Consider the following 25,569-nt stretch of genomic DNA (forward strand, 5'->3'; position numbering starts at 1 on the left):
ATTAAAAAAAAATCTTGCAATAAGATATTTCTTGCTTACTATTCTGGACAAAGAAAGATAACTCTAATTAAAAAAAAATTGGCTATTTCACAATATTGTGAAATTAGATATTTCTTGCCATTGCACAATACTGTGCAATTGAAAAGACTTGCTATTGCACAATACTTAATATAATAATTTTAGATCCTGATTTGGACCAACTTGAAAACTGGGCCCATAATCAAAAATCTAAGTACATGTTTAGATTCAGCATATCAATGAGGCCCAAGAATTTAATTTTTGTTAAAATCAAACTTAGTTTAATTTTGGACCCTTTGGACCTTAATGTAGGCCAATTTGAAAACGGGACCAAAAATGAAGAATCTACATACACAGTTAGATTTGGCATATCAAAGAACCCCATTTATTCAATTTTTGATGAAATCAAATAAAGTTTAATTTTGGACCCAGATTTGGACCAACTTGAAAACTGGGCCAATAATCAAGAATCTAAGTACATTTTTAGATTCAACATATCAAAGAACCCAACCGATTCATTTTTTGTCAAAATCAAACTAAGTTTAATTTTGGACCCTTTGGACCTTATTGTAGACCAATTTGAAAACATGACCAAAAGTTAAGAATCTACATACACAGTTAGATTTGGCATATCAAAGAACCCCAATTATTCAATTTTGATGAAATCAAACAAAGTTTAATTTTGGACCCTTTGGGCCCCTTTTTCCTAAACTGTTTGGACCAAAACTCCCAAAATCAATACCAACCTTCCTTTTATGGTCATAAACCTTTTGTTTAAATTTCATAGATTTCTATTTACTTATACTAACGTTATGGTGTGAAAACCAAGAAAAATGCTTATTTGGGTCCCTTTTTGGCCCCTTATTCCTAAACTGTTGGGACCGACACTCCCAAAATCAATACCAATCTTCCTTTTGTGATCATAAACATTGTGTTTAAATTTCATTGATTTCTATTTACTTAAACTAAAGTTATTGTGCAAAAACCAAGAATAATGCTTATTTCGGCCCTTTTATGGCCCCTAATTCCTAAACTGTTGAAACCAAAACTCCCAAAATCAATCCCAACCTTTCTTTTGTGGTCATAAACCTTGTGTCAAAATTTCATAGATTTCTATTTACTTAAACTAAAGTTATAGTGCGAAAACCAAGAAAATGCTTATTTGGGCCCTTTTTGGCCCCTAATTCCTAAAATGTTGGGACCAAAACTCCCAAAATCAATACCAACCTTCATTTTGTGGTCATAAACCTTGTGTTTAAATTTCAAAGATTTCTATTCACTTTTACTAAAGTTAGAGTGCGAAAACTAAAAGTATTCGGACGACGACGACGACAACGACGACGACAACATCGACGACGACGACGACGCCAACGTGATAGCAATATACGACGAAAATTTTTTCAAAATTTGCGGTCGTATATAAATCCAAATATTTTGGCCTGAAATGAATAAAAGAGGAGTAAGATCTACACGTAGGTATTTCTTCACTGCCAGCAAATCATTTTTATTTATGTATAAATTCCAAATAAAATAATGGATAATCTCTAATAAAATCACAGTGACAAGAAACTATATCAATCAAATTTAGATGATAAATGAATTTAATTTACCATTTTAAAAGTTTGCAGAAAAGGCTTTCATCAATTGAGATTAGAACTTTTAATTCAATGGTGCAGAAATTTTTTTAAACAATAATTTTAAACAAGTCCAAATTTTTTTAATTCTTCACCTTAAGATGTTGACATTCTTTACTTTTTTTTAATGAGGAAACAGGCTGAATACATGCACAACATTCTAGTGGAAGGATTGAGGGGGAGGGTTTCGGGGGGGGGGGGGGGGGTTGGAACCCCCCTTTTTGTGGACAATCAATACATTTGGATGGTGATAAATAGTTGGAACCCCCTTTATTCTCGGTTGGGAATCTTTTCAAAATGGCTGCAAGCCAATAATATATCAGGGTACAAAATGTATGTTTTTTAGCTCACTTAATTAACAAAATTGAACCAAAGAGACTGCTTTTAAAAAAAAATATTCCATATTCTGTTTTTATTAATTTTTGAAGCAAAGTGATACTTTCATTTTCTGTCTAAATCTGTGTACTGTGCAGTAACATTGTAAGGATCCCTTTGATTTCTTGTGACATTTGTAGGTCTTTCAAGCTGATATTGTAAGTTAACATGATTAAAGGGGAAATTATATCAAAAGTAAGTTGATTTTAAACTGGCACCACTATTATTCTTCCAATTTTTTTAAAGATATATATATTCAATATATTAGACCATAACTTGCACTTTTTTTGTAGGTTAAATTTTCAGAAATAAAAAAATACATAGCCACTAAACATGTTACGAAAAACAAATAACAATATAATATACAGATGATTTGTGGCAATGAGAATATAGATGGAAAACTAGCATCATTGTAGTAAACCAAAAATCTTTCTAAAATCTGAAAGAATGAGAATCTAGGAATACTATCATTACGGCCTTGATGGTGGTATCGAAAGCCTTACAGAGTTCAATCTTATAAAATGGAATGAAAGACTTATTTTGTAACTTACTCTTCATGTTATCAAAAGATCATCTGTCTGTTGCTATAAACAAAAAATGCTGCCAACTGCCTTTTAAAAATTAGTACAAATTTAAGCAAATGAAAAATATATCATTAAATTGTATATACTACAATATCACATCATTATAATTGATTATCATTTTCCTCTGTTGGAGAAATACGTCCTGTCTCCATGGCAAGCTCACAACTACGATGTCGTACACGTCCAACTTTAGATTTGTCTGACAAGGCACAATCTTCCTGACTTTTACTTTTACATAGACTTTTGTGACTTAATTTGAATTGTGAGAGTGGTAAAGCTGATGTAGAGACAGCCTTTCTTGCATTCTCAGACTCTTTTAATGAAGGTCTGTCTACTTCAACCTCAGGTAATGACGACGCATTGGAATCTTGAAAACGAGACTGACAAGGGGGAATGCCAGATTTCAGCTCTGAACAACGGGATGTGAAACATTTACCGTGAGCAGATTCTGAAGTCAAATAACCCAAAAATTTGTCTGACTCTTCACTTATACTGTGAGTGGTAACATCATCACATAAACTGACCTGATCTGCAAAATGTACACTAGACTGTTCGCATGATTTGTCACTATTACTGTTATTATGTCGTTTACATTTTCTACATTTAGTATTCTGTGATTCTGGTCCTGATAAATATGCACTACAACCAGATATTGGTGAACTTTGACCAGACACATTTCTCTGCTTTGCACTAACAATTGTACTTTCCACACTACTATGTCTTCCCCTTGAAGGCATGTCAACCTGGACTTCATAGGCTGATGTGGCTGTTACAACAGAAGAACTGTCTTTATCCCTGAAGGTAGAAAAGATTAAAGATATGTATTAGTAAATAAAGAGTTGTCATACTGTATCTTATTTTCAAAATGGCCACCAAAATACACTAAAAACTTCAAAGTTTACTAACTTGAAATTTATGTAGAACATATCCCAAATAAATTCCTGGTGTCAAATTTATCAAACTAATTCATGTTATTACCTCATGACCAAGATTTGCTTTGTTTGTATCTGTATTGATTAATTTTGATGTACCTCACACACAAAAAATCCAGACTGGACTCTTTAGTTTTATAGTTTTGATCAACAATTATATTTCCGAATGAGCTAATGATATGGTATCACACAACACAATTATAGGTCAAATAAAGAAACAATTACAAGAATTATCAAGGTCAATCCGACCAAATATTAACAAATTAATATTGTTCTTTTCAATTTGCACATTTAGAGAAATTTGTATGCAATCCATTACATTTATATCTATGTTATTCATTCATTATTTTCTGTTGAATTATCTGAACGTGTCTTGATGTGCTCTGTAGTTGTCTGAGTATTTGTCTTGTTTCCCAGTAGAAAATCAAAGTATTTGCTAGGTTATTTTTGCCCCTATATCATGTATATATTGTAGGTTGATATTACCTCACATCTGTGTGATTTAATCAACACTTGTAAATTCTAGTCAAGATATAATTGAATGGAAGCTAGAGCCACTCTTGACCTTTCAGTAATGTGTGGACTCTTGTATAACAGCAATAACATTATCTACTGTGAGGTAGTGATCACTTTAATATGATACCCAACTATAACTGATCAGTGAACACAAAATTAATAATGAGCACATGAAGTGATGACACATCACACAGTACAGAATGCCCACATAAAGCTTGATACTACATTTAAGGAAACTCTGTTTTTTTAATTCCTTAGAAAACTACAACACTTTCATACATAAGAGAAAAGCATATCTATAATGGCCAGTATGTGTAAACATATAAATGTCAACAATAAAAAAATATTTGATAACTAATGGATGTGAAATATAAAAAGGTGACAAAAGTTTAGAGCATTGGATGGACACACAGACAGGTAAGTGGAAGTAAACCAGTATATACAGTGTCCAAAAGGTGTGGAAGGGGAGGGGATAAAAACACTGAATAGTTTGTCAACAGCATGTATGCAATTTGTGTGTCATTACTGATGCACACTTTTAAATACACCATATACCCTCTTTTCCTAACATGACCTATGGCATAAAGTTATTCAAAAAAATCCATCAGGAATCTTTTAAAGTAAATCCTTACCTAGCAATAAACCCTAAAATGCAGTGCATTAAGGTGGAATATAAAGCTCTTTATAACTTTCAAAATATAAAGTTAGGTTTAAATATAATGTTTCAATGGAAAGAAAAACATTTAAAAGAATCAAAATATGTTGGAAGGGTTCAAAACAAACATCTTTTATTTAAAGAAATTATGATATAGTTGTGATATAAAAACATGCAGTGGGAATTCTTAGACAAATTGGAAATATTTCAGCCTTTTCTTGAATTTTGAATAAGGTAAATATTTCCGCCCCTTCTTTAGGAAAGCATGTTTAAAGGGGATAAAGTTAACATTTTGATATCAAGTTATACATGGTAAAAAAATACTGTACCTTGTATCAGGCATATTTGATGACACATCAGCTTGAATCTCTAGCCTGAAAGATAGGAACATTACATTTATAATTATTAACCATTATACATATTTACATAAAATACTTCTTTGAAAATTACTTTTTCTGAATCAGGTAAATTATTTTTATTGATAATATATTGAGTTCTCTGCCTACCTTACTTCTAGTATATATTTGGCACAATTTTTAACAAAGTTGTTTTTCAATGCTCTTTAACTTCATATTTGATTTGACTTTTATCTTTGTTTTGATTCAACGGAGGTATGTAGACAAATCTATGCTGTTTTGCATAGCCAGACTAATACCCCACATACATGCATTTTATTTACTGCTGTGAATTTCAAGTCAGACAGTGACATTTTAATATTTCTGCTTTCGATAATTCATTTTAAAGTGCATGATCATGTCATACAATCTTGTTATCTCGACTGAGAAAAAATACACTATAGATACTGTAGTCAGTAGATACTGTAGTCAGTAGATACTGTAGTCAGTAGATACTGTAGTCAGTAGAAGCCCTGCCCTAATGATAATTGCTGCCAAGTTTGATTTAATTAGGTCTAGTAGTTTTAGAGAACATTTTTGTAAAAGTTAATATTGATGGCAATGATTCACATCACATATTTGGTTCTGAAAACTTTTTAGCTGACCTGTGCATCTTTGGGATATTGCCTTATTTAAAAAAATGTCTTATTCTTTCAGAAATAGACCAGATGCTCCGCAGAACACATCTTTATACGATCTCAGAGTTCGAACCCTGAACAGTTGGGGCAAGTATGGACACAACATTCAAGCTTGATACAGCTCTGAATTTGGATTGTAATTAAATAGTTCTCACAACATAGGTTTCTGACAAAGAATGAATGTAGTCTTAGAACTTAAACTTAATACTTAAAATTTTTAAATTGAACATTTACCTATTATGGTCCAATATCCAAATCTAAATACATGGTTAGATTCAGTATATCAAAGAAACTCAAGAATTCAATTTTTGATGAAATTAGGTTAAGTTCAATTTTGGACCCTTTAGACCTCAATGGGACCAATTTGATAACCGGGCCCAAATATCAAAAATCTAAGTACATGGTTAGATTCAGCTTATATGAAAGAACCCCATATATATATATATTTAATTTTGAAATCAAACAAAGTTTAATGTTGGACCCTGATTTGGACCAACTTGAAATTAGGCTCACAATCAAAAATCTAAGTACATGTTTAGATTCAGCATATCAAAGAACCCCATGGATTAAATTTTTGTTAAAAACAAACTAAGTTTAATTTTGAACCTGTTGGACCTTAATGAAGACCAATTTGAAAACGGGACCAAAAATTCAGAATCTGCATACACAGTAAGATTCGGCATATCAAAGAACCGCAATTATTCAATTTTGATGAAACAAAGTTTAATTTTGGACCCTTTGCGCCCCTTATTCCTAAACTGTTGGGACCAAAACTCCCAAAATCAATCCCAACCTTCCTTGTGTTTAAATTTCATAGATTTCTAATTACATATACTAAAGTTTAAGTGACAACACCAACGCCAATATACGACCATTTTTTTGCGTTCATATAAAAAACTATCTACTTACTTTTGTGTATAGTAATTTCCACCACAAAGGCTCCCATTCAAACTATATCCCCCTATAGCTCTATTACTGGCCGAGTCCCTATCACTTATCTCATCTCTAATGACTCCAACTCTATCCATGTGACTACCACTGGCACTCAGACTGTTTGTCATACCAAGTGAAGCATCACCAATACTTGGAGCAATGCTTGGGTTAGCCACATTGTGTCCAGTACCAACACTCTGTGTATCTACCAAAACAAGAAGAGTTTCTGCATATCAATAAAACGAAAAATCTATCATGTTTCAAATGTTTTTAATATTCAACATTACCTAAACAAGTATGTGTTCATAGTACACGGATGCCCCACTCACACTTTTTTTATGTTCAGTTGACCATGAAATTGGGCTTAAAACTTTAATTTGGCATTAAAATTAAAAAGATTGTTTCATAGAGAACATGAGTGCCAAGTACCAAGTTGATTGGTCTTCAACTTCATCAAAAATTACCTTGAGCAAAAACTTTAACCTAAAGCTAGAAAAGCAGACGGACAGATGAATGAGCGGATGCACAGACTGGAAAAAAAAATACCCCTAGTTCGAGTATAAAAATGATATGTGACAGTTTTCTGACTCCCAAATCCCAACAGACTCTTTGATTCTTGGTCAACCCTGTAAATTTTAGCCTATTGCATAGACAATACGAGAAAAGAGTTCCAATGTCCCAAAATTTGCACATATCTTATTCATCAGGGTACAAGGGCAATAACAATATTTTTTTTCTTTAAAACAATTTATAAATATCTTAGAGAAATAAAGACTTCAAAAGAAAATGCAATGTGATTTATCCTGCAATCAGCCAACTATTATGTATACCAGTATCATAAAATTAGGTTCATTTATGAGTAAAACACAAAGAAATGAAAATAAAAGTTTTTAAAAATTATGCCTTAGATACTGTCTTTTGGTCATAAACAAGCTTCTGCCCTAAATTTCAATGAAAGTTTGACAATTAGTGATTACATAAAAGCTTTAACCTCACACTAAATATGAATGTTAACAGAACAAAAAATTTATCAAAGTGAATTTATCAGTAAAAAACAGATTTTTTTTTTAATTAATTTCAAAATGATCAAACTTCTGCCATAATTTCCTAACGTTTCATAAAGGTTTGACAAAATTTATGTCTAAAAACACATTAACCACAAACTGAACCTAAATGTTTAGGGGGCTTTCAATAGAATATAGAATATCTATGTCTTGCTTTTGTTACATAAATGATGCAGGCTTGACAAACATCTTTATTTATACCAATATGTTCTATTTTAAGCCATATCCAAGTTAGTTGGCAGGCTAGCCCATCAGAGACAATAATTAAACTAAATACCACAAAATGATGATTGTTGCCAAGTTTAGTTCAACTAACCCTGAAGTTTCAAATGATAAGTTTTTTTCTTAAAGTTAACAGACAATGACAGATGCCAAGCGATGAGAACATTCTACCCGACCCTGAGCTAAAAATAGCACAAGAAAGTTGTATGTGTGTATATACACATTTTGCATGATAAGTAATATTTTATGGTGAGTGCTATCAAATTTTCAGTTATACCAAAACTGGAACAGACAGAATGACATTTATAGATAAATCATTACTTTCCAGATTGAAGTCAAATAAATCTTACCTGGTCCAGCTGGTCCAACAGTTTCATTCTCTTCATCAAATTCAAAGCGAACCCCTCCTTTGTTTGTTGCTGTGACTCCACATCCACCACTACGACATAGTGAGATAGGCACCACTCCATACACATAGGCAAGTAATATAGGAACACCAATACCTGTCAAACATCGTTATACATAGAATTAACATTGTCAGGCTTAGGAACATGCTGTCTGTTTCAGTTTGTCTTAAAAGTTGCTTGAGCAACATTACAGGTGTCACATGTGGAACAAGAGATACTTTTCCTTTTACAGCATCTGATTTCACATTAGCCAACAAATCCCTTTATACAGAGATTCACTCTTCAGACAGCTAATGACAAGTTCCAGTTTACCAGGATCGGAATAACTCTTTTTTTTATTTCACACTTAAAACATTGCAAACACAAGTTATCTTTCTTTGTTGAATACCCAGATGAAAGTGTAAGCATGACGCTTCCATTTAATGAAATTTGTGTCAAAATCAGATAAAATTTACAGATTTAACTCAAATTTGAAATGAGGGAACAATTTTTTTGAAAGAATTTGGAAGAATTTACATAAAATACATGAAATGTACATTATTCAGAGTAAGAAATTTGTACTTGTGACATTGTTATAATTGTCGAACTTTTGCTGTTTTGGTTTAGAAAATTACGATTCTAGGTCAACAAGTCATATTTCATGAATTTCACGTTTTAATGTAAAAAAAATGCAAAAGAGAAGGTACTGGTAAGGGTTCATTTTGGCCTAAATTTTGAAGTACATCTGATGAAGATTTTTGACATTTTTAAATGCGTAGCTAATTTGTAAAAATGCTATATTTTTGGGCCAAAATGGGGTCTTACCGGGGCCTACTTCTTTGATTACTCTCTGACAATTTTTTTCAAAACATGAACAAAACTGTGTTTATGGTGTATGTGAATAAATTAAAGACATAAATAACTACAGACAATTTGTTTATTGATATTTGATATGAAGATCTCTCACTTGTGTCACATTAGTCAGGCAAGCCATTGTCTCAGAGTAGCTTCTGTTGAGACAGCTATCAATGAAAGGGTTGAGTTTTTGTTTTCCATGTGATGTTTTAACTTTTGGGTTATTTGACCTTTCATTGTATCTACTTTTGGGCATAGTATTGTCAGTTGTTATTACAGCTCTATAACTCCTATCTATACAAGTATAATCTCAATCAAGTCATTGATACACAAGGAATCATCTGAGACAGAGACAGATGGACAAGGTGATAAGAAAGTACAGGGATCACCAAACTTAACAATTTTATATAAGAGGAGATCACTTCAGGAGGAAATGATTTGATTTGATTTTTTGGTGTTTAAACTTCACTTTTAAGCATTGGTTTTGAGCTATTTTGTGACAGCCAGTTTCTACTGGTGGAGGGAGCCAGAGTGCCCAGGGAGAAATGAAGGATGGTATTAATGCTTTTCATAAATGTGCTGAACACCCTTGAACTGTTTTCTGCACTTTGGTCAGATTGTTTTCTCTTTGACACATTCCCCATTTCCATTCTCAATTTTGTAACATTGTCATCCATTAGAATACTTTAAAATGTAGTTTACACCCCAATAATTGAACCAAAGAGAAAAGCCTTCATCCTACTTACAAAAGTAATATTTTTATAAAACCTAACTATGCATTGTACATAGTACAGGCAGTTTAACAAATGAATGATATCTCAACAGCACAACCTTGGATCTGAAGAAGTATTTTCCAAGTACACATATTCATAACCTTTATATACATGTAGATAAAAATGTACAAACCAACTGCAAGTCCTGCTACTACTGGTGAAACCAGGATAGATGTTGCTACACCACCAGTTATGGCCAAGTTTCTCCTATGTTTAGGACTCAGTTTATACTTAGAGTGAATCTGTAAATGAAACAAAATCAACATGTAAAGAATTAGATCTTAACCATTAACTGACAGAAAAGAAATATGTAGTTTGAGAAACAAGCACAAGACTTACTATTTAAATATACATGCTGTTTGTGTTGCTCTACCAATAACTAAACTTTGTAAAATATTCTGCATTTCTTTTAATTCTTAAAAGCCAGCATATAACTGTAAAACATGTCAATTGAGTTTGACCTAGACAAATCATTAACTACATTATGTAAATGAAATTCATGAACAGTGGAATACTTATTAATGGAATTGCTTCCACTATTGATACCTAGATAAAACTTAAATATCGACACTCTATAGTGGATTTTTTTCTCTTGCAAATATACATATAAGTAGAGGTCAATGTTGTTTATAATACTTTGTATTTTTCACATAACTAAGGATTTTCTACCCTAGGTATAGATTACCTAGCTGTACCTGACAAAAAAATCGACAAATGCTCTTTAGTTTTTGTATTTCATTTGGTCTTTTTAACTTTTTTGAAAGAAGAAATACGTTTTGTTTATAAAAGACTCCTTGTGCAGGACTGATGAGTCTTTTGTAAACTGATGATAAGTTTGTTGAAATGTACTATCAAATGTAAATCAAAATGATTTGTTAAAGACATCAGATATGACTTGTAATTTGTAATCTTATATTAAATCCTACCCATACATGTATACCAATAATCATAGCTGGAACTGTAATCTTACCTCTCGTCCAACCCATACAGGAATACCAATAATCATAGCTGGTACTGCTATCTTATCGTTTGTCCCACCCATACAGGTATACCAATAATCATAGCTGGAACTGTAATCTTACCTCTCGTCCAACCCATACAGGAATACCAATAATCATAGCTGGTACTGTTATCTTACCTTTCGTACCACCCATACAGGTATACCAATAATCATAGCTGGTACTGCTATCTTACCTTTCGTACCACCCATACAGGTATACCAATAATCATAGCTGGTACTGTTATCTTACCTTTCGTACCACCCATACAGGAATACCAATAATCATAGCTGGTACTGTTATCTTACCTTTTGTACCACCCATACAGGTATACCAATAATCATAGCTGTAACTGTTATCTTACCTTTCGTACCACCCATACAGGTATACCAATAATCATAGCTGTAACTGTTATCTTACCTTTCGTACCACCCATACAGGAATACCAATAATCATAGCTGGTACTGTTATCTTGCCTTTCGTACCACCCATACAGGTATACCAATAATCATAGCTGGTACTGTTATCTTACCTTTCGTACCACCCATACAGGAATACCAATAATCATAGCTGGTACTGTTATCTTACCTTTCGTACCACCCATACAGGTATACCAATAATCATAGCTAGAACTGTTATCTTACATTTCGTCCCACCCATACAGGTATACCAATAATCATAGCTGTAACTGTAATCTTACCTCTCGTCCAACCCATACAGGAATACCAATAATCATAGCTGGTACTGTTATCTTACCTTTCGTACCACCCATACAGGTATACCAATAATCATAGCTGTAACTGTTATCTTACCTTTCTTACCACCCATACAGGTATACCAATAATCATAGCTGTAACTGTTATCTTACCTTTCGTACCACCCATACAGGTATACCAATAATCATAGCTAGAACTGTTATCTTACATTTCGTCCCACCCATACAGGTATACCAATAATCATAGCTGTAACTGTAATCTTACCTTTCGTCCCACCCATACAGCCATTACAGGTATACCAATAATCATAGCTAGAACTGTTATCTTACCTTTCGTCCCACCCATACAGGTATACCAATAATCATAGCTGGAACTGTTATCTTACCTTTCGTACCACCCATACAGGTATACCAATAATCATAGCTAGAACTGTTATCTTACCTTTCGTCCCACCCATACAGGTATACCAATAATCATAGCTGGTACTGCTATTCCAGCAATAAGTGTTATTCCAACAGGTGCTCCTACTAAAGTTCCAAGTTGCCATAATATCTTCTTTTTTCTACTCCATGGTTTCTTACCCCAAAATGTACAACCTGAGGGACTGCAAAGACAAATAAGAAATATCATATTTTGTTCAATTATAACTAAGTTTAACAATATAATTGAAAAACTTTTCACAAGACTTGAAGAAAAACATATCACATAACAAATTTAGTGCAAACAAATATTCAAAATGGATGCTCAAGATCAATAGTATGAATGTAGCATACTAATTTCTGTGCAGACAACACATAATTCTTGAATAATATTCATCAGATCCAAGTATGTTTGATGTCAAATGTTCTGGAAGCTATAACTCAAATCAACTAAAAATATCCTGACAAAACAGCAAAACCAGTCTATGTACTGACTTATCTGTAGATATTTTATTATTATTCCAAATGTTGACTTTCATTTATAATTAAGCTTGTTTCTTTCCCCTCTTTTGTCATTTATCCTTATTTACATGCTCACCTTGATGATTTAGCATCATTTATTGACATATCTACCAGATTCTGGCACAGTGTAAGTTTATAGCATATTATCAAGTTGAAGAACTATTTACATGTATTGTGTACATACATAACATGTATTGTGTTTTGATCATGTATAAAACGTAGGGTAAATGGCAATGATGGCAAAAATATGCCACATCACCAGATTATTTGTTTATTGTTTCACAGTCGTTTGTTATTACTTGAAAACACACAGAAACAACATTACACTATAAAAATGTTTATAAATATTCAAATACCCTTTTTGATAATTATTTTTTATTCATAACACACACCCTCATTTCGATATTTTTGAAGTATTGACAGCAGTTTGTGTATGATTTCCATACATTATACTTGCTGAGTTTTCAACACACAAAAAGCTGCAAACACCATTTTTGACTAGCAGTTATGTAACAAGACTTGATACATGTTATTGCCTTAATATTTTTTATGTAAAATTGAGAATGGAAATGGGGAATGTGTCAGAGACTACAACCCAACCAAAGAGTAGACAACAACCAAAGGCCACCAATGGATCTTGTGAATATATTGAACACAATAGGTGTCATAAGTCCACTTTGTATTTTTGTATGTTTTGGCAAATGTCTTGATTGGACAGGTTTCACATGTGTTATATTGTGTTCTTTCTGCTTTGTACCGTTCACCTTGGAATTAAAATCACCTGTCATAATTTGTAATCATTCATTGAACACCAGCATACCTTGGTTAATCATGTTACCTTGTGTTAATAGAGTTGATTTTATGACAATAAATAGAATATTAATGGTCATCTTAAATGAAGTCCATAATTTAATGCCCAGCAAAAAATAGATGGGAGTCATTATATTCTATTGTCAGCAATTTCAGAGGAATATAGTTATAAACATAGATTAAAATCAATTTAGATCTGATAAAACAAAATTAAGAAATGGTAAAACTCCCTCCTTACTAATGATGCTAAATAAGACCCTCTTTACTCAAAAGACCTACTAGGCCTAAAAGTCTTAAATCTTAACTCCATCTTATACCGGTTTTAAATTAAGATAATGTATTTTGTCTTAAGACTACAAACCTTAAATAATGCAAATCTGATATCTCTTTCATACATAACCAGCAGAATTCTGCTCCACAAACAGGACAGGCCATGTGGTTACAAGAGCCATCATTCATCTTCATGATAAAAGCACCACATCTTGGACAGGGTTTTATATCATCTTCTGAAACAAAGTTTACATTCTTTTAATAGAACAAAATAGAGAATAATTGGCAAAATAAATATAGAATAGAGCAACATGACCTAAAAAAAACAAAGAATGCAAAATAAATATAGAATAGAGCAACATGACCTAAAAAAAAATGCAAAATAAAGATCTTATGACTAATGCACTTTACATGTGTTACATATTTGTTTTTTGTTCATTTTTTTTATTTAAATAAGGCCATTAGTTTTCTTGATTGAATTGTTTTACATTATCATATCGGGGCCTGTAATAACTGACTATGAGATATGGGCTATGCTCATTGTTGAAGTACGGTGACCTATAGTTGTAAAATGTCTGTGTCATTTTGGTCTCTTGTGGACAGTTGTCTCATTGACATTCATACCACATCTTCTTTTTTATATTTATAAACACCTTAAGACAAATATTGAGTTGGTCTAAAAGGATAAAATTAGAGTTATATTTTTATCTTGAAATGATTTTTTCATGCAAATCTGCAGATGGAATATGAAGTCAAACTATTCAGTACTTTCTGAATAATCCTCATCTGCCTTAATCAAAGTGTGGAACTTTACTTAAATATGTGTGAACAAAAAGTCTGTGCAAAAAGATATTTAACAAGTTGCATTTTTTTGTGATTGACTCATGAGCTCACTGTTTACCAAGAATTGCAACCGACAATAAAAATTTCCAAAAAGTTTTTACAATGTTGGCAAGGATCTAATTTTCCAGTGAATTTCTAATAAGTTTGTAATAATTTTGTGTACATGAAGTTGATCTTACTTTGTGAATCATTGTCATGACTGTAACTAACAGATGGAGACCTCAAGTTTGAAGACGCTCTCTCAGCACGAGCAGCATCACAAGTCTTGTTTGGATGCCAGTATTGTTTACAATGATAGCAGAAGTCTGTTTCACAGCCAGGTCTTTCACATCGGATTCTTGGACATCCAGCACATTCTTTAGCAATCACTGCATATCTGTAAAAACATATGAAGGAAGCATGATGCACATGGAAAATAGTAGAAATTTACTTTGTCACATGAAATAGGAGATTGTAGACAGTTTACATGTTACATCAAGCAAAAGTACTTACATTAATTAGTAACATTTTGTTCAGGAAGATAACATTGACAAATCCACAACTGTGCATGTTTTTCACCTTCAAATGCAACAAATGCCATCAAATGGTTAATTTGGTTATCTTATATACTGGTATATAATTATGTTCGGGACCATATGAGTATTTGGACCATACTCGTATGGACATGACCATATGCATATATACTCATATGGTCTTACCATACTCGTATGGTCCAATCGTACGTGTATGGTCAGACCATATGAGTATAATACTAGTTTGGTTATGAACGGGCCAGAGTATGAGTATTTTGACCATATACATGATATAGGTATATTTTTTTTAAATTACATTATGACATTGTATGAAAGTTTCAATAATACAAAACTTTATCCAAAAAACCAATGATGGGTACATGACAATGTATTAATTTTATAATTCAAATACCGGTACTACATAAAAAATAAATATTGAGGCCAAAGTTAGTTTTCATTGCAAATTACATTCATGCATGTAGGCTTGGGGTGACGTTTACTTCCACATGGTATCATAGCTTTTTTGCATTTGCCAGTCTTGGTTGTGAACGATCCTTTTCGTTTACACCTTTTGTTTATGAGCTAGCCTTTTTAATGAAGAGTCATATCATATGAAGATATAAAAAAGAAGATGTGGTATGATTGTCAATGAGACAACTATCCACAAAAGACCAAAATGACACAGACATTTACAACTATAGGTCATCGTACAGCCTTCAACAAGCAAAGCCCATACCGCATACTGCCATAGTCAGCTATAAAAGGTCCTGGTAAGACAATGTAAAACAATTCGAACGAGAAAACTAATGGCCTTATAAATGTAAAAAATCTGGCAATTGGCAACTATTAAAATTTTGTACATTTTTAAATTTCAAAATCTGTAATTATAAGCCTCTTACCCACAGTCAGGAGCTGGACACCATCTTGCATCAGGATCTGTAACTAGAACACGACGTACCATAAAGTCTTCATACTTCTTCACCAATATATCATTTTGTAGTATCATCTGAATATCATTTGGGTGATATTTTTCTGTACATTCAGGACATGAAATATTAATTCTACTCTCTGTTATTTCTATCTGTAAGTATGTTTGTAAGCATGTAATACAGGATCGGTGGTGACATGTCATGATATCAGGAAACTCTTCTGAAGGGTGGGTATTTAAACAAAGTGGACATTCTCTGCTTATTGAACTTCCTTTTTTATGTGACAGTGAGTGTGTATCAACACTTGAGGATTGTCTGGGTAGAATTTCTCGATCAGGTGGGGCTAACACACTTGCATCTGATCTACCAGAGTCAGAATCAAGGCTCACATGGGATCTTGTTCTTCTGTTTGCTGTAGTCCCTTGAGTTACGTAAAACAATCTCCTGAGAGAAAACCGATTTTTCCTCCTTTCTGAGCCCCTTGAATTACCAGAGGAGACAGAAGTTACTTCTGAGTCCCGCTTCCTCATTACACCAGGAATGTTACTTTGTTGAGATCTCAACATCTGTACATACATTTACATGTGCAGCATATTAACAATCTGATGCATACATTGTACATGTACATTTGTAACCTAAAAAGTAAACCAAACATTTACAATTTTAACATACATGTTTATATTAATGTACATAAAAATGTAATGAAAGCTTAAGACTGTATCCATATTGGTAATAAAACTATATAAATGGCTGCAAACATATATGCTTCATATACAAAAGTTTTACTTGCTGGTGTTTACTCCCCAATTGGTCAATACTGGCAAATACAAGTGGATTGAAATTTGCATGAACACTTTTTTTGACGCATCTATCAATTATGTAAACTAGAGGCTCTAAAGAGCCTGTGTCACTCACCTTGGCATATACGTGAATTAAACAAAGGAAGCAGACAGTTCATGACAAAATTGTGTTTAGGTGATTGTGATGTGTTTGTACATCTTCCTTTACTGAACATTCTTGCTGCTTACAATTATCTCTATCTATAATGAACTTGTCCGTGTAGTTTCAGTGGAAAATGTTAGTAAAAATTTACAAATTTTATGAAAATTGTTAAAAATTGATTATAAAGGACAATATCTTCTTAGGGGTTCAATTGACCATTTTGGTTATTTTGACTTATTTTTGAGTCTTAAATTGCTGTACATTATTGCTGTTTACAGTTTATCTCTATCTATAATAATATTCAAGATAATAACCCAAAACAGCAAAATTTCCTTAAAATTACCTATTCATCTAAAAATTTCAGGGCAGATAGATCTGATCCAGATAAACATTTTAACCCCTTGTCAGATTTGCTCTAAATGCTTTGGTTTTTGAGTAATAACCAAAAACTGCATTTAACCTCCATGTTCTATTTTTAGCCGTTGCGGCCATTTTGGTTTTTTAAACTAAATACATCAATGATGATTGTGGCCAAGTTTGGATTAATTTGGCCCGGTAGTTTCAGAGGAGAAGATTTTTGTAAAAGATCATGGAAATTTACGAAAAATGGTTAAAAATTTACTATAAAGGGCAATAACTCCTAAAGGGGTCAACTGACCATTTTGGTCATGTTGACTTATTTGTAAATCTTACTTTGATGAACATTATTGCTGTTTACAATTTATCTCCATCTTTAATAATATTCAAGATAATAACCAAAAACAGTAAAATTTCCTTAAAATTACCAATTTAGGGGCAGCAACCCAACAATGGGTTGTCTGATTCATCTGAAAATTTCAAGGCAGATAGGTCTTGACCTGATAAACAATTTTACCCCCGTCAGATTTGCTCTAAATGCCTTGGTTTTTGAGTTATAAGCCAAAAACTGCATTTTACCCCTATGTTCTATTTTTAGCCATGGCGGCCATCTTGATTGGTTGGCCGGGTCAAAAAACAAAAATTATAAACAAGATACATCAATGATGATTGTGGCTAAGTTTGGTTAAATTTGGCCTAGTAGTTTCAGAGAAGATTTTTGTAAAAGTTAACGCCGGACGCCGGACGACAGACGACGAGTGATGAGAAAAGCTCACTTGGCCCTTCAAGCCTGGTGAGCTAAAAATATTCCTTTCAGATTAATTCAGTTTATAAAAATAAATCTCATATAACATCCCTCTTTTGATAAAAGTAACAAAGTGATGTTTTAAATATCTTATCAAAATATAACAAGCTTATTTAACTAAGGGCTGCAGGTGATTGAGGTCATTATTGAAATCGTAACCTCTGTTGTATTTTAAAAAACACTGTAGGTCTAAATGGACATTTGTTAGCGTTGATTTGATATCAGACGAGTAAGAAAACTGTAAGATGATGCGTGATGTGGTATGAGTGCCAATGCAATGAGACAACTCTCCATCCAAGTCACAATTTGTAATAAGTTAAGCATTATAGTGTTTCCAAAACAGTGTCCTTTGGTCAGACAAAAATTTAAGAGTTTTCAGTTGAATATTTAGTAGCAATGAATCTTGAATGACCGAATAACACTTAAAATTTTCATTCACCATGTAAACTCTGTATTAGCACATGTTATTGACTTTTAAACATTGATTATTATTAAATAGCAGTATATTATAAAGGTTTTTATAACTTAAAAATGATATTTAAAAAGCAGGTTAGTTCATAAAGATCGTATATATATATTATATATATAGTGTTTACATCCAACATGGCAACCTAGGATAATGCATATATAACGTGACGGTACCCAAATTGCACCTATTTTGACAGTTTTTTCACCTACTTTTTTTATGAGCAAGAAAAAAATGTCCATACTGTGTTTATTTTTTAGCCCTATCCTTCTTTATTGTATATGTACCCCAATTTAATTTTTAATCCATATTGAGTCATAAAAAATGGGTTTGAATCAACCTCCAAACTATCCATGATTCTGTAATGAGGAGTACCCAAATTGAATCCATGCTTAAATTCACATCGTCAAAAGTCTAATAACCAAGCTTTTGTTTGATTTCTTCAAATATTTTGAACAATTGGATATTTGTCCTACCTACTCTTCATATTTTAAGAAATGGATACTTGTAATATATTGTATTTGCTAAGTTAAAAAGATGACGTTTTAATGACGTCACATGGTGACGTTTTCGTACATTTTGCTTTTTCAGTAAACAGTCCATCTGTTGATAAATACTGTGAACGTTTTGTGTATATCTACATATGTTTACCTATGTTGAAAGATGTGCATAGTATCAACTTATAAAAATACAAATTATTTAGTCTCTAGGAAATCTTGTAAGATTTTTGTTGCTATTTTTTTCTAAATAGGTGCAATTTGGGTACTAGGTGCAATTTGGGTACCCTTACGTTATACATTTTTATACATGTATACCACGTGACATGTTCACCATGTTTTGTTCTGGTTTAGAAAATCCCTCCTTTAAAGGAGCACTTCCTACAATGACGAATAAATGTTATTCAGTCTTTCGTGTTACTGGCATAACATCAAATTTCATTTTCAGTCAAACAAACCCTTAAACAGTTTGGCACAGACTGCCATTGTACAAGTTTAAGTAGGGTCTTTAACACAGAGACTTGGCTCACTACAAACCCCAACAATGAGTAAAACCATTCAAAACAACAACGATGTTGGATGAACATGTAAATATTTATTGATATTATGTATAGAAAGTACCTAGAAAATCAACCTTACTTATTAGAGTAGATAATACCAGCTTCATAATAATAAGTCCCGGAAATCAATGAATAAAAATCAGTCAGCCAAAAGCACTTTTCATACAGAGGCATAATATATATAAACAAAACGGAAAGTCGAGGAAACGTTGGGATTTTCTAAATATTAAAATTTAAAGTTGTATTTATTTATTTATTTTTTAGTCTATTTTTAACACGTCGTCAACGTCATTATAATCCCACCAAAAGTAAAATTTAATATACTCACAAACCATCGTACAATTTATAAATTCATACTGCTAAATATTTTGTTTATTTTTACTATTTCTTAATCAGAAAACAATGTTAATACGAAATCTGCAGGAAACTGTCAACGGAAAGATGGCAACTCCCGCCGGAAGTGATCTCACTCAACAAAAACAAACAAATAGTTATTATCGTGGTTTCGCCACTATGTTTCGTCCCCTATGTCTAAGATTGGATTTTTTCTACATCGGAGGGCATTCTGTTGTATTCAACCTGTTGCCACCATTATTTCTACCCATGTGACTTTCGGTTTTGACTGATAACCGAACACAAAATAAGTCATAGTTATTGACCAAGCAAGTCGGTATATTGGGTTTAACGGCTCGGGTGACCTAATTAATTAACCTGAACGACGTAGGAGTTCGCGTGGTTAAAGGGTCACACGAGCCGTGCAGGTCAATAACTATTTCTTAACGTTCTCTTTCCAATCTTTTACTCTCCAAGACCCAAAATTTAAATTCAATCCCCAAATAGTCACTATTCAATAGGAATAAATATGCAAAAAGTCGTCACTTATTCAAATCAGATTTCATTTATTAGAATATTCTTGAATACATGATTTCTTTTTTGGCAGAAACTACAAAAAAAAATGTTATCTATCTGTTCTGACTTTAAAAACAATAATTTAAGATTTACATTGATACATTGATAAAAATCATGTGGCTTCATCCGGGAGTTTATGAAAAACCGTCTAGTTTTCAAACAGTTTGATATCTGTTTACACAGGCTTCATACGGTATTTATTTGTTTGTATATGTTCGACATTTTTTTTCTATAAGTAAAAGAAGTTAAAACAAGAATGTGTCCCAAGTACACGAATGCTCAACTCGCATTATCATTTTCTATGTTCAATGGACCGTGATATTGGGGTAAATACTCTAATTTGGCATTGAAATTAGAAAGATCACATCAAAGGGAACAGGTTTACTAAATTTCAAGTGGATTGTACTTGAACTTCATCAAAAACTACCTTGACCAAAAACTTTAACCTGAAGCGAAACGAACTGATAGACGAACGGACAGACGTACGAACGAACAGACGGACGAACGTACGAACGGACCCACAGACCAGAAAACATAATTCCCCTCTACTATCGTAGGTTGGACATAAAAAATGATTTCCCGACTTTAGTCGGATTAAGTTCCATTTTCAAATATATAAAAAAGACAAATGTTTTTTAAAATGTTCCACAGTTTTTAGTACAGTATTCACAAAACATTTTCAGTATGTGTTAGAGCTAAAGATATAATTTTGACAGAGAAAGAGAATGCTTCGTATGAATGCCTTGACATATATGCCTTTACCACATGATGTGCAATATAATCTGAATTTTTAAACCTAAATATATCATGTGAAAAAATGAAAAAGCCGACAGAAATATCTTCAACTATAATTTCTTTAAATCTATATTTCTTAAAGAAGAACAAGTATGTCAGAAGGAAATCAGATTTTTTTTAACAAATTGTCCGTTTAACATATTGTACGAAACAATTTATGAAATAATTATGTTGTATATATTGTATGTGCTTTACTCACTGTTGAAAGCCCGAAATATATTGCTCAACCAGGTCATATATGAACTTAGTGTGGTTGCATCAGAGACATATAATATATATGTATTATATGTCTCTGGTTGCATGAAGTAAAAATGCATTATCTTATTGGTTTCATTTTGTCCAGTAATACATTGCTTAATGTCTTTATATATGAAAGTAAATTTTGAAAAGTGCACCACAAGTAACAAACTAAAGTGTCCCAGCTCCATACCAGTCTATTCTTCAAACGCATGTCCGTCGTCGCCTGTCATCACATTAAAGCACGCTTGCAAGAAATAATAAACAGCATAGAGATACGGGTACAATACACATTGTAGATAATGTGTCCGGCCACCTGAAAAATAAAATAGGTTCCAACGACAAAGAACGCTACGAAATATAAGATTTAATTTTCGGTTCTACAGGACTTATCACAGCCCAAAATCAAGATGAGTTTAATGAAAAAGCAACAAACACCTTGCCGGTTATATCCAAACTTCAACACGTATTTACAATATATACATTAATGTGAAATAAATATAAAAAAATATATATATTTTAGTCACTTATTAATATGAACATTAAATATAAAATCAACATTAGATATATTGCTCTGGTGACAAATTTATTATTTACAAGAAATATACACTTGAGAAAATACTTCTTCATTCTGAAAAAAAAATATTTATAAAATTTCAACAACATTTCATTTATTAGTATCCAACTTTACCAAACTTTTGATTAAACAAAATAGATAGCAGGATTCCCGTGTAATCAGTTCTAAAATTTGACATGTGTCAAACGGTTCATTGATTTTCGGCACATCAAAGACAAACAGGCACGTGTCTAAATAATGTTGAATAGCTCGTTTATTTATGATTATTTTCCTATAAAATTTGAAAATTATGCATTAAATATCAATTTCTACCATAATATGAAAGGAAATTACATGTAACAGCACCCCATCTAGTCCTTAGTGGCATGTTATACGTCCTTAATGCACTAAGGACTCCTTAGCAGTGTTTAGACGCATTTAAAAAAAAATGAACGAAAAACACGAAATATGTTACACATAAACAAACGACAACCACTGAATTACAGGCTCCTGACTTGGGACAGGCACATACATAAATAATGTGGCGGGGTTAAACATGTTAGCGGGATCCCAACTAGTTCTTCTACTGTAATGTCAGTCAACACTGAGGTTTTGAGGGCGAACTCTGCCCGTGCAGGGTTTCTCGACTCCAATATTTATTGATTAATGGATTTTCAGTTTTCATATCAAAGGTGGGTGGTTTTCCTTCGGAACTCGTGCTTCCTCCTCCAACAAAAACTGGCCGCCACGAAACAGCCGAAATGTGGCGCTTAAAAATCGGCGTTTAAACACTAACAATCAATCATTCAATCTATTTTTATCTATTGTGAAACTACGATGTTTGTTAAAAGTTTTTTTGTTAATCAACTTTTTTTGTAACTTGAAGGCAGGTGGCGGATTCAGGGGTAGAGTGGTGGTGATGGTTTTTTTTTGGGGGGGGGGGATAGGTCATTCACACTTTGAATGGACAACTTAACGTTTTTAGTCTCGCTACAATCGTTGATATTTAAAAAAAAAATATAGAACAATACCCCTTTCAGAATCCAGGAAAGTTCAAACGCCCCTAAAGGTAAGAATAGATTTGAACTGCATGTGCAGTGTATACCTGATGTAGTTAATGCACACCTTATTCAGATTATAGCACAGTAAAAACAAAGAGATTTACCTATGTTATGTGTTAATAAACATTCCTTATCGCTTGTTATCATACTTAATTTCATCAATAAATATTCATGAAAATAATTTTTAAGAACATAGATAAATGAAATACCCTTGAAATGTTTTGTCGTGAGAAATATAGATATAGATATAGGAAGATGTGGTGTGAGTGCCAATGAGACAACTCTCTATCCAAATAACAATTTAAAAATAAGTAAACCATTATAGGTCAATGTACGGCCTTCAACACGGAGCCTTGGCTCACACCGAACAACAAGCTATAAAGGGCCCCAAAATTACTAGTGTAAAACCATTCAAACGAGAAAACCAACGGTCTATATATATGTATATATATCAAAAATGCCGAGAATTTGAGTTAACCTAACCTTACCTTACCTCTGTATCTCTAACCCCCTTTGTAGAGGAACCATACGATAGTATGTAGAACTTGTGATCTACAGTTTATATGTACAATAATGCCTGGACACCAATTATGTTGCAGTGCTCTATATATATGTTCCGGCCCATATGAGTATTTGGACCATACGCGTATGGGTATATGGTCCTATCATACGCGGGGTAAAAAACACGTTTACATAGAACAGAAAACAGCAGAAGGTTACCAATAGGTCTTCATTGCAGCGAGAGAAACTCCCGAGTTTTGTGACATAGCTATTGTTTCTTCTGTTATTTTTTTCAGCTTAAAGTCATAATCCTAATTATTATCATCCGCAAACTATCCTTTAAGTGTCTAGTTAGGTGTTCTAATTTTGCTACACTGGCTGGAGAGAATTTCCCTGATGTTGCTACCAGTAAGATGTTCTGAACTATTTGCAACTTTTCATTGTCCAATAATTCATTAAATTGAATTCCAAGCTAAGACTGTTTAGTACAACAACTATTTCTACACGTATCTTGTTCCTGACATTTTGGAGTTAGACGAGGTTTAATATGAAGTGGGTCTCGGTTTTATCATCCTTTGAGCATAGCCGACATTTTGGAAAGGTTTCGTCCGCAAACAATTTTTTGGGATCGTATAATGAGGGGGAGGACAGGGGTAAGGGAGACAGGGAGAAAGGGGTAGGAGAAAGGAGAAAGGGGGTGGGACAATAACTTTAGTTTACGTAAATGTATCTTTTTGGAATATAATATGAAGGTTAAATACCAAAAAAGAAAGGTTTGGATGGATTTTTGGGATGATGGTTCAAACCGTTTAGAAATTAAGGGTCCAAACCTAGCATTGTTCTGCTTACAGGTTTATAACTTGTGTATAAGTATTTCAATTGACCTGAAATTGTACCACAATGTTAAATACCACAAGTAGAAGGTTTTGATTCATTTTGGGTGCCAACAGTTTAGGAATTAAGGGCCAAAAAAGGGCCAAAAACAAGCGTTTTTGTAGCTTCTGCAATAACTTATGCGTTAGTGTATGGATCTCTGTGACATTGTATCACAAGGTTCAATCTCACATGAGGAAGGCTGGGATTGAGTTTGGTGGTTATCACCCCATTCATGATGGAACTAGGACCAAAAAGGTAAAAAAAAACAATATGTTTCTAGTTTCCAGAAAATAACTCGTGATCAAGTGTATGGATCTCTCTGAAATTGTACTACAAGGTTTTATGCTACAAAGGAAAGGCTTGGTTCAAGCAATGGAGTAATTGCTTCTAGTGGGGATTCAAAAAGCTTGGGGTCAAATTTTTTCAAAGGGGTTTACATTTTTTTTTTAAATTTTTTAAATTTTCAATCAGAAATATTTAATTGCACAGTATAGCGCAATAGATTTTAAAGATCTTGACATTTATTTTGTGTCAGAAACCTATATTATTTAAACATTTGATCACAATCCAAATTCAGACATTATCAAGCTTGAATAGTGTGTCCAAATTTGCCCCAACTGTTCAGGGTTCAACCTCTGCGGTCGTATCAGACTGCGCTCAGCAAAGCATTTTATTTATTAATATTAAACTCAATGAAATTGTTACTCTCTGGGGTGTTACTACAATTATATGACCAAACACCAATCTGTTATTGTTTTTTTGAAATTGAAATTTCTTCATAACGAAGATATAAAAGGGGCAAATACTGAGAGGAAAGTGTATAAGATGTGACAAATTTATTGGAACAACAAGGTGTGAATATTGCGACTGCGTTGCTTCTACACAAGAACATGATGATGAGCAAGACCCCCAAAATAATATATATAATTATATTTAGTGTACCAGAAGATGAAAAATATCCGAATATATCTATAGATCTGTTTAAAACAAAATATATGAAAAGGGTGG

General features: G+C 32.8%; 1 protein-coding gene across 4 annotated transcripts; it reads right to left on the reverse strand.

The window, feature by feature from the left end:
• Window positions 1-1,433: 1,433 nt before the first annotated feature.
• On the reverse strand, window positions 1,434-20,114 carry LOC134691219 (E3 ubiquitin-protein ligase RNF19A-like). Of its 4 annotated transcripts, none has more exons than XM_063551572.1 (10): window positions 20,009-20,114; window positions 15,970-16,634; window positions 14,738-14,934; window positions 13,807-13,951; window positions 12,136-12,298; window positions 10,114-10,222; window positions 8,317-8,469; window positions 6,657-6,885; window positions 5,044-5,088; window positions 1,434-3,406 (listed from the first exon to the last, which is right to left on the reverse strand). In XM_063551572.1, exons 2-10 carry the CDS (start codon window positions 16,575-16,577, stop codon window positions 2,713-2,715), a joined length of 2,343 nt encoding a protein of 780 aa, XP_063407642.1. In that variant the 5' UTR covers window positions 16,578-16,634; window positions 20,009-20,114; the 3' UTR covers window positions 1,434-2,712. The 4 variants fall into 4 exon arrangements, with proteins under 4 accessions (XP_063407642.1, XP_063407644.1, XP_063407641.1 ...); XM_063551574.1 differs by having other exon boundaries at window positions 13,807-13,948; window positions 19,955-20,098; XM_063551571.1 differs by having other exon boundaries at window positions 19,955-20,098.
• Window positions 20,115-25,569: the final 5,455 nt, after the last annotated feature.

Source organism: Mytilus trossulus, chromosome 11 (genome assembly GCF_036588685.1).
Source record: "Mytilus trossulus isolate FHL-02 chromosome 11, PNRI_Mtr1.1.1.hap1, whole genome shotgun sequence".
Taxonomy (NCBI): domain Eukaryota; kingdom Metazoa; phylum Mollusca; class Bivalvia; order Mytilida; family Mytilidae; genus Mytilus; species Mytilus trossulus.